Raw genomic sequence first — 11,061 nt, 5'->3', positions numbered from 1 at the left:
AGCCCTTTTTGTCTTTTTTTAATTTTATCATCTTCATGAGTGGTGTCATTTCTTTTTTTTGCCCCTTTTTAAATTTTATTCATGAACGATTTAGCTTTTGGATTTTTGTTTTTTCACCCCAATCTTAAGGCCGGTTCCCACTGGGATCCCTATTAGAACTAAGTTTGTCCATCGTTATTAAATCTAAGTTTGTTTACTTTTGCTGTCTTTTTTTTTTTTTTTTTTACTTGCATGGGTTTTGAGGCTTTTGTTTGCATGCCCCAAAATCCTAACCTCTTTTCTTTTCTTTTTTTTTTAAGGGTTTTTTTGGGTGAGTTTTGCTTTTTTTTTACTTTTCTTCTGGTTTGGGGATTTTGTTGTTTTACTGTAGTTTACTTGTTGATGTGAGGGGCCTACCTGACGCTCCCTGCTCAGTTGTTAATTGATTTTTTTGTTTCAGGTTTGAGGGTTTTTTTTCTTCTGGTTTTGGGTTGACCGTTATTAAAGTATTTTTTACTTCTTCGCTTCGGACCAAGACCTTTTTCAGTTTTAAAAGGGTTTGGTTTTTGCACTCCTTGGGGAGTGGTCTTTTTGTCTGCACTTGTTAAAATCTGATTGTTTTATTTTTCCTTATTTTTTTTTCTTTTTTGTTTGGTTCATTGTGGCGCTTTTCTTTTTTTAACCTCTTTTCCCTTCTGTTGCAGTGTCTGTGCCTTTTTTGTCGAGGCTTGTTATTGGAGGGCTCGGCTGGTTCTGTGGTACTTTCTGGCACTGTTTCTGATGGGTTTGGTGATGTTGGGCATTGACTTGGGCTGTTCTTCCTGCAATCTTTGTTGTGGTAAGTTTACCTTTTCTAATCCTTCAGTGGCGAAGCGGCAAAAGGGGATAAGTCGACTTATTCCGAAATGGGGTTTTCACGACCATCCGAAAGAGCGTGATCTTGCGCATCGTTTGAAAAGTCTTTTTGTTTCTAGTGTTTAAATATTTTGGGCTCACAACCCAAATTTAAAAAAAGGGGGATAAGTGGAGTTATCTTGTAGAGCAATAACCCCACTTAGGAGGTATGTCGACTTAACAGCATGGATTGAGAGGCCCTGTAGTTAAGTCGACTTATCTCTTTTTTCCGCACTGACTGCATGGAGACAATCGACTTAACTCCTTTGGACGACATAAAAAGCGGCAAAGGGGGATAAGTCGAATGACACAACCTCAGGAATGTAAAAAAAGCACGTCCCTGTACCAAATTTGATACTTTTACTAAGCTTTTTAGATTCTTACGTCATGCAGATCATTATAGAACGATTTATTTCGTCAAAATGTTGACGTTTTTGTAGATGTAGCAAGATTCTGACTTATCTCGTTTGGACGCGGCTGTCCAAACGAGACAAGTCTACTTGTCTCATTGCACATTCACACCCTCCACGAGTTAAATCGACTTATCTCTCAGTACCTGAGAGCAATTGGCGCTATGTTTACTTATCCTCTGCATACTTAAGCGCTGTGCGGGCAATTTAACTCTTTCGAGCTAAACTCCCTAGAACAATGTCGACTTGTTATCTATCGTTGGCACAGACGGACGCTCCTGTCATGCAAGAGAGAGACGTCGTTCTCCGATTCTGGCTCTGAGTCCAAGGGACCGGCTTCGATTCCCGGCAGAGACAGGTTTTTCTTTTCGTTGTAAACATTCATCTGTGGCCTTGCAAACTTTATTCCGTGCAACAATGAGGCGTACCGAACGATTTGGTGACGATTGCTAATGGCAATTGCCGAAGCAAGCTGGTCGGTGGCTAAACCTTTCCCCGGGGTTCGATTCGGGTTCGGTCGATGCAAGACTCATGCTCATACCAACGAATTCATTCCTAGGAAGAAGTAGGGAAAAATAGTTTCGATTCTTGAAAATGGCCGATCAGGTATCTTGTAGAACGAAAACGGGGGTTTAGATTTTTAAAAGTAGCGTAAAGAGGACACGTTCGTTTTTTTAATTTTAATGGCGGTTCGGTGGTTTCAACCGACTCGGCTAGCTGTGACTCTCCCCTGCTCATAGAGCTCATTTAGAAAATTGCATTTGTTTGTCAGCAAATTCGACTTAAAAAAAAAAAAAACAAAAAAAACAATCCCCGGTGGATGTGGCCTCTGCAGTCCCTACCGAGCCTCGTGTTAGGGGCGTTTTTCTTTCCCCACACAGAAAAAAAGGGAACCTGTTTTTCCCAGGGACTCTCTGGAAACGCTTATGTCTTCACCATAGGCTTCCTGGGAAAACCAGGTTCCGTTTTTTACCGTGCAGCAGCCAGCCGCGGACGGAACGCGACACCAAGTGCAGAATAAGCAGTGTCGAGGGCCGAGTGCGGCGCTGGCCAATAAAAGGGTCTGCCGGTGGTTTGGTCAGGACTTTCTGTATACCACAATTTCGTTCAGTTCACGGTCACAATCTGCAGTCATCGCTGGATTCAAAAGGGGTTTGTACACGTCGCGTTTTCTAGTGAATTCTAAACCCACGACACTTTAAAACCCTTAAAACTCTGCTGAATTTTACACAAATAGTGTCAAAATTTTCCCCAAATTCTGCGTTGGGGGCACACCAGTGAAAATCGTAAAATTTTTGGGCCCTCCTTTTTATTTTATCATATTTTTCTGCTATTTATCCCGAGTCGAACGCCGCAAACCCAACCTCAAAATTCCAATTATTTTGGGCTTGGGCACATTTTTGAAGTTCCTAAAAGGGTAACTTTTTTTGCATATTTTACCTCAATTGTCAACGTTCAGGTGTTTCACTTGAAGTCCAATGCCAAAACCCTGGAACCATCGAAACGCAGTTGGAGAAAGGAATATTTTGGCGCAAACCGAACTAAAAAATGTCAAAAATTTGCGTCCGTAATGAGGAATAATGCGAGTATACCGTAGTTTCACTTAAAAGTCGTTTTCTCGAAACGCCATTTTTGGCCCTGGTGCCCACGATTGCGGGCGCAAAAATTGAGATAATTGAGTGTGGTTTGCGGCAAAATGTTTCTTAAACTTGTCGCTATCGTGTGAACCTCGGATATGGTCGTAGCATGTACAGGGCCTGACCCAAAAACACGGAAACGGGGAAAATATGGTCAAAAAATGAGTTTCGTTTTTTGCTTCTCAAAAAAACATATTTGGATTGTTTTTCCGAATGTCCGTGGTTCCACGATAGCCACATGTGTCCTGATGAAAATTTGAAAACCCCATGTTTCGGCTCAATCGAGGGCTTCACAAAGTTGGGCAAAGTGGAGCCGTGTCACCGAAAAATGAAAAAGGCGCCCACCCCCCCTTCCCGTCGCCCCCCCTTGCTGCCGTGTATTTTTTTTTTTTAAAATTTACATATTTTTTGCTTCAGAATAAAATTTTAACCCATTATTCGTTACTTTATCAGAATAACGTTTTTACAAGCCTCTGCATTTCATGGTGTGCCCCCCTTTAAAAACAGCACTGTCAGAAATTTTTCCCATAAAAAAGGAAAAATCATGTAGTTTTTCCTAAACTTCAGCAAAGAGATCTCCGTAAAGGAAAACCCCGGGCTTTCTCCGAAGAGTTTCGGAATTTGGAACCAGAATGCCTGCTTCTCTATCAGGAGATCACGAAAAAGAAGTTTGCAACCAAATTAAAAAAAGAGGGAAAGGTGAAACCCCTATTTTGTTCAGCTCAGTTTTCATGAGGGATGCCTACAGGATCTCGAGGACGCAAAGGAGCTCGAAAGAGATTGTCCCTTCTTGCCATTTCAGACCAAAGAATGCTTCGGCGAAGCCCTCTTTCAAATATCTGAGAAAAGACGTGCATTTTAATTCCCATCAGGAACGAAAATAATGCTGAGGAACATTTGCTCAAGCCCTGAAAAAAAACTCTCCGAAAAAAAAGGTTGATAATAAATGGAGTCTCCATGAACGTCATAATAGAGTTTTTCTCCATAAAATTTCGGAGCTAATTGGCGAGCGATAGCGAGCCCATGCCGTGTTTGGGGGTACCAAAAAGTGACTGGTCGTGCGTCTGTCTGTCTGTAACTCACTCACGTTTCTCAGCAACTACCGCACAAATAGTTTTAAAATTTCGCACCGGAAGGCTCCTAAATCTCCCCCCGGGGGGGTTTATCTTATATTCACGATTACTATTGTTTGAAATATTCAAAACATCTTTTTTAATTAGGTTCTTGCGTGGTTAGGTTGGCAGTGGTTGGCGGCTCGTAGCAATTTTTCATACTTGCGGCCGCGACTCTCAAATACGGGACCTGGCAAAACATTGGCAAATAAAACAAACTAAAGAGCAGAAGGGCTTAGAAGTGAGTTCGGTCATAGTTTTTTGATATTTTAGAATGATTGAAACCCCTCCGGAGTGTCAACTCAGTGAAAACGGAAAAAAGAAAGTGACAATTATTACGCGTTTTGTCCGTCCGTCCACCCCCTCCCCTCCCCCGCTACAGGGGAATGTTTTAGTCAGTGGAGTGTGTTTTATAATTGCAAGAATGATTTTGGGCTTTTTAACCTTTGTGAGTGTATTTCCAAATTTTATTCTGAGACACTATATTTTTTAGTTGTTTGCTTTGCTCAATAACACTTAAAAATATTTAATACATTCTATGAGTACAAAACCCGATGCTAATCTTGCCAAAATAAATAGTCTTTGCTGACTCTTGGCACTGATTCTGGGAAAAAGGGTTCATTGCAATGCTGTGAGTTTACTATAGTACTAACCTTAAAAAAAACCATATGATGAGTGAGTGTAGCGCATTCAAGGTTTGACATTGACATCAGATTCAATGAGACGATTCACTGACTTGGTCATATGATTTCAGACGATTCTTTTAACTTAATCATACATTGTCTGCGACAACTGGTAATTTGTGTTGGTCATTTTGGGTTTTAGTTGGCTTTTTTTTTTTAAAATTTTCTCAGAATGTTAGGTACATACTTTTGCAAACTGTTTCAAAGATTAAATAACACACCATGACTATCATTATGAATAAGATAAATTTGCGTTTAGCAATAAGTGGCCTCGACATTGGATTCTATGAAACGATTCATTGGATCTGACAGAAGGTCTTCTCCGTAAAGCAGTTGAAATCAGCCTGCCTGTAAATATGTCTCTTTTTAATTAATGCAGACAAGGTAGGTTTACGCCAGACCGCGTCTTGTCGTAACAGGCTTCGCGATGTCTCGCTGCCTGTTCCTCCAATCCACGCCTGGCGTACCTACCTTGGCCTGCGGCGCTAGCCTGCCTGCGGCAGGCAATGGCTGGTCCGTTGTCGGTTATTTTCTAACTTGTTCCGCCCCCCAGACCCCCCTACATTGTAAATAGAGTTGTTTTATCTACAGATAACACGATCTTGACCCTTGTCACTTTTTAACTTGTCGAGGCTGAGGGGCTCCGCCCCCCAGACCCCCCTTTCTCCAAGACAGAAATGGTCTATCTGCAGAAATCTCTATTTTTCGCCGTTTTTTAGGTGTTTTTCGCCTATAAAAACTGAACCAGTTGAGCTAGGATGGTGAAATTTCGCGTGTGCCGAGCCAAGGACATACCCAAGAAGTGTGCAAAATCTCACCCGGATCGGCCGAGCCGTTCAGGAGGAGTAGTGCGGACAGACAGACAGACCGACAGACAGACAGACAGACAGACCGACAGACAGACAAAACTTTTCAACCCCACTGGAGTAACAGGCTTCGCTATCGCTCAGCCAATAAATCAATATAGTTTAATCCACTAGTTTAAACTAAAAGGGAGAAAGGCTTTTTAGGTATTTCTAATAACATTGCGTATTCATAACTTCAGTAACAAGGAGATATCGAATGGTAATTGAAGTATTTGGAATCGTATTAAACAATTCAATGCTGGCTGTTTAAAAGTTACTCGACTGAGTAACAGGGGCAGGGTTTATGGTGCGACACCATGAACAGGAAACGCTCTTAAAAAACCTAACAACTGGGAAACCCATACTTTTAACTAGAATTACATACATGATTTAGGACCAAAATTTCCTCGGTGTTTCATTGCTTCCTGCAGTATTTTGGGGTGCTGATCACAAAAATGACTTTCCAAATTTTATCCCAGACCTTTACTTTTCCAAATATTTTCCAATTTTGGACCAAAATTTTTACATCGAGTTTTACATAGTTTCCTGCAGTTTTTGGTGTGCTGATCACGAAAATGATTTCCAAATTTCATCTCAGACCTTTACTTTTCCAAATATTGACCGTTTTCGGCCCAAAAATTTTTTACATCGATTTTTACATAGTTTCCTGCAGTTTAGGGGTGCTGATCACGAAAATGACTTCCAATTTCATCTCAGACCTTTACTTTTCCAAATATTGACCAATTTCGGCCCAAAAATTTTTACATCGAGTTTTACATAGTTTCCTGCATTTTTTGGTGTGCTGATCACAAAAAATGACTTCCAATTTCATCCCAGACCTTTACTTTCCCCAAAATTTACCAGACCAAATTTTTAAAAATTGATTTTCACTTTGACCCTGTATTGGCCTTATTTTGGGCATATATTCTTCACCATCTTCTACAAGAATACAGACGCATCGCTCGCCTACTACGCGCCCAAACAAAACGGCGCGTACCCCTAGTTTCTAACAGTGTAGAAATGTGCGGTCAAATCTTCACCGCTGTTGCAGTACTTTTAGGACTCCGCAGGTTGAGCCTCACCACGGATTTTTGGCCGGGGGAAATAAGGGACCGGTCCCCAGTGGCCGCGTCCCCCTCGCCACTCCACCCGCCGCGCTTCGCCCGGCCGTCCTGTCGGCGCTCTCGGTGCATGTCCGCGTGACACTGGTCTGTCGGGCTGTCCTCCGATTCATTCTCCCCAGCTCAGCGTTTCGCGCCCCGAGGCCTGCTTGCCGGCTGGCTTGGGCTGCTGGCCGTGAGTAGCCGAGGCACGCGGCGCGTGCCGCAGAGTTGGCGTCGCTGACCGCGCGCATCGCGGAGAGGAGGCTAAAGTGAGCCTTGCCGAGCGCGCTGGAATTAGCGCGCCGCCTCGGGAGGCGATGTAGACCGATACGTAAATTTTGTTTTCTCGCAAACGCCGTGACCAAAAATTCCGAAACTTTGCACGTGCCTTCCTTAAGAGTCATCCTCGCCTACGGTCGGGTCAGATTTTCTCCGGAAAATTTGATGCGTTAAATTTCTAGCTTTGAAATTTTGAATGAAGTTAAGCCGCATTCAGAGCGGCTGTGCGCAAGGTATGGAAATTTGGCGACCACCGCCCTTTAGGTAATCTTGTTCTGTAACGCGTCTCCAATTTTCACGTCGATACCTGTAACGATGCGCCGTAATTTCACCGAACCGTGAACCTCAACGTCCAGAGGTCTCCCCGCCTGCTGGCCTGGCCGGGGGAATAAGGGATCGGCCCCCCCGGTGCTCCCGTCCCCCGCGCCACTCCACCTCCACCCTCCGCCCGCCCTGGCCGTCCTGACGGCGCTCTCGGTGCGTGTCTGCGTGTCGCCAGTGTCAAACTGTCTTCCGATTCTTTACCGCACCGCTCAGCTTTCGCGTCCCGTCCCTGGCCAGGGCTGCGGCTGGACGAAGGCGCGAGGCGTATGCCGGAGGGAAAACCAGGTGCATGGTGCATCGCAGTGTCAGACTTGATGATGCACTTTGCTCGGGGTTCCCACTAGTTCACCTGGCGGTCGTCAACGTAATTAACAAAACTTAATAAATGTAATGAGCGTTCACACCAGGTGTACTAATTATTTGAAGTTATTACCAGGGCCCAAAGAAAGGACCTAATCATGCACGTTTGTTCTACCTGCTTGTCGCGCCTGTTTCTCTCCGTTTGTCTCCTCTCCGTCTCCGTTCTTCCTGCCCTGCCTCCGTGCCTGTTCCTCTTTACTCCCTCTTCAGGGCCTGCGCGGCAACCCTTTGAGTCTCGCGTGTCGCGATACGGCCGTCACAACACTCAGTCAGGGGCCCCGTCATCAAGCGGGCGGGGGAAAAACGCGCCACGGCTGTGGCTTCCGCGCCCGCCGGGTTTTTTCACGTCTTATTTTTAAAAAAATAAAAATATAATTTTTAACGCGGTGACTGCCCGAGGAAAATAGAGGTAGGCGCTTGAACAAAATTTCTCTGTTGAGCTGTAATCAACTGTATTGAACATTAATAACTTGACTAGAAGCCACCTTGTTACCACCTAAATCAAATTCTCGTTTTGGTCTTCAATTCGGTACGCGCTTCCACTATACGCGCGGCCGGCAGCCGTGGCCCTGCAGGCCCGGCAAGCTGGTCTCGAGACGCGAAATGCTGAGCGGTGCGGTATGAATCGGAAGACAGTTTGACACACTGGCGACACGCAGACACGCACCGAGAGCGCCGTCAGGACGGCCAGGCGAAGCGCGGCGGGTGGAGTGGCGAGGGGGACGCGGCCACTGGGGACCGGTCCCTTATTTCCCCCGGCCAGGCCAGCAGGCAGTCCTCACCGAAATCAACAACATTCGATGGCAATGAAATTTGTTCAAATTGGTGTAACAGTCTATTTTTTACAAAGTTTAAACTAACACAAAAGGGCAAAGTAAAACCCAAAACTATCATAAATTAAATAAAACATAATTACATGGCTCCAGACCCATACCAGATAGACGACCTAGAGACTCTCGACCCGGTCTCCCCGCCTGCTGGCCTGTCGGACAAACTGGTGACACTCAGACACGCACCGAGCAGCCCGGCCGGGCGGGAGAGCGCGGCGCGCGGCGGGCGTATCTCGCAGTGTCAAATTACGGCGCACGGCGGCTGCTACCGCGACAGAACGCTGCGCCGAGTCCCCCCACCCCAGTACCGGCAACAACTTTTTAAAGAGTACTATATTTCTATTTTTAAATGTGATTGGCCATCTGCGCAGCCTTGTGGTGTAAGAAGGAAATTGATACTAAACACAAGGCTTGCGTGCCCCAGAAAATACACATACTTCTAAGTTAGTTGATTGAATGCATAAGTCTGCAGGTTACACTGCCATCCCAGTAGTAAGTTTACTTGCCACGGATCTGGCAAGCCGTTTTGAATGCCAAAAATTGGTAAGCTTGGCCCGGAAATACTCCCCAGCTTGCCAAAATTTGGCAAGCTTCGCCCGGAATTACTCCCCAGCTTGCCAAAATTTGGCAAGCTTCTGACGAGTGCCGACCAAAGCTTGCCAAATTTTGGCATTCAAAACGGCTTGCCAAATTTGTGGCAAGCAAACTTACCACTGGCTTTGCAGTGTCTTTGCAATATCTAAATATAAGCCATGTTCAATAATGCATTATGTTAGACAATTTAATTTTAAAAAATGTGTCACGTTCAGCTTGTTTTTTCCTTCTTTTTGGCAGGTGAACTGTCACTCTTTCGCATTGCAGTACTTAGAATTATTTTAATAAACACACGGTAATCTTTGACTAAAATTGAGGAGCATTGTTTTCCTCTAACGAATTGCTTCTAGTTCCTCGTACCCAAAACACACGCGACTTATCTCCTAATCTTTTAAACAATTTAATTTGCTAAAGGGGACAAATCGACATAACCCCAACGGGGAAAAACACCCGAGAGATAAGTCAACTTAGCTCATAGAGTGCATGAGTGTACAAGGGACAAGTCGACATGTCCCTAAAAACCTTAAGCTTCAGAGAGTTAAGTCGACTTAACTCTTTCAGCGCGTGAATGCGCAGTGGATAAGTCGACATAGCTCCAAGTGCTCTCAGGTCCGGAAAGATAAGTCGAAATAACTCGTAGGGTGCGTGAGTGGGCAGTGGGACAAGTCGACTTGTCTCCTTTTGACAGGCGCGACCAAACGAGATAAGTCAGAGTCTTGACATATCTACAAAACCATTAACGCTTTGTTGAAATGACTTTTTCTATGTTGATCAGCATTGCAAAGCGAACAAGATGGCGCACCCGAAGTATAGAATATTATACGGGAACATGTTTTTCGCCTCTCCTGAAAAATCGTGTTTTTCGACTTATCCCTTTTTTCCGCTTCGCCACTGCCTTGTATTTCAAATTCCAGTGCCGTTATTTCTTTCATCATTTCTTTTTCTTGGGCTCTCATGCATTCCAACACTTGCTTTACGTACTCTGGATCCTTTTCATTAGTCTGTACTATTTTGGGGCTTGTGCAGTAGATCTCCTCAATGTCTGAATCATTTTCTTCCAAATTTATAACTTCAATTTCTGATTCTGAAGTTGAGTCCCATGCTCCTAGCAAATTTGTATACCCTGGGTCTTCGAACCAGTTTAGAGCCTCTTCTTCTTTCCTGAGTTTTTCTGCATATTCTTTTCTTTCTCTGGCTTCTCGTTCTCGTTGAGCTTGGATCTTTTGTTTTCTGATTTTTTCTCTTTGCTCGAGCTGTTCTCTTCTAAATTCTGCGTCTCGTTTTTTCTTTCTAAGTAGCTCTTGGTGTTGCCTCTGTCTTACTTTTCTTTCTTTCTCCTCCTCTTTTTCAAATAGTTTTGCTAGTGGCGATGTTTTGGTTTGTTTAATTTGCTTGTTATTCTGTTTCAGTGGCGTAATCCGATCCGTGTTCATTTTGAGAGTGTCCTTTGGCTGAAGTGGCGATTCCCTGGCCCATTCTTTGTGGTGGCTGGTTTTGGGTATTTGGTAAGTTTTCTTTACCTTTCCATCCTTTAATTCGTGGGCAGAGTCCTTTTCGTTGGTTCCTTTATGAGCAATCCAAGTTCTGGGGGCCATTTTTGCAGATGTTTTCCGATTTCCGATTTGGTAGCTGAGCTGGGTTTAGATTCAAGTTTGACTTTGATATAAGATGGCGGGCAAGGACAAGATGGCGGCCGGTTGTTTCCGGTTAGTCGTAGGAGGCGGTGCTTTCATGGCCGGTTCGACTCATGCTTGGTTCTCCCGTTGCAGGTTATGTGGACCCGACTATTTCCGAGGCGTCAGAGTGCTGATTGCGAGCAGGCGGTGCCTCGCAGCTGTCTGTTGACATGGTTGGAGTGCGTCTGTGAAGAACTGAAGTTGGCGACTGCTTCGGGCGTTTGGACTTGAGGACACTGCTTTCGAGTTTTGGAAGACGCCCGGCTACAGCTAGAAGAGGGCTGCTCGATGGTCGCTCGATTGCCGTCGTGGGTCAAGTGGTTCAAGAAGATCCT

The 11,061-nt window shown here is 44.6% G+C and overlaps 1 protein-coding gene across 1 annotated transcript; it reads right to left on the bottom strand.

Annotated features, from left to right (window-relative positions):
- Window positions 1-710: 710 nt before the first annotated feature.
- Window positions 711-10,805, bottom strand: LOC117644240 (golgin subfamily A member 6-like protein 1). Its single transcript, XM_034383514.1, has 2 exons — window positions 9,946-10,805; window positions 711-838 (listed from the first exon to the last, which is right to left on the bottom strand). The coding sequence occupies exons 1-2, from the start codon at window positions 10,643-10,645 to the stop codon at window positions 711-713; spliced, it is 828 nt and encodes a 275-aa protein (XP_034239405.1). The 5' UTR covers window positions 10,646-10,805.
- Window positions 10,806-11,061: the final 256 nt, after the last annotated feature.

This window comes from Thrips palmi, unplaced genomic scaffold (genome assembly GCF_012932325.1).
Source record: "Thrips palmi isolate BJ-2018 unplaced genomic scaffold, TpBJ-2018v1 HiC_scaffold_18, whole genome shotgun sequence".
In the NCBI taxonomy this organism is placed as follows: Eukaryota; Metazoa; Arthropoda; class Insecta; order Thysanoptera; family Thripidae; genus Thrips; species Thrips palmi.
Note: the sequence above shows the minus strand (reverse complement) of the source record. Positions and strands in the feature narration are given on the sequence as shown.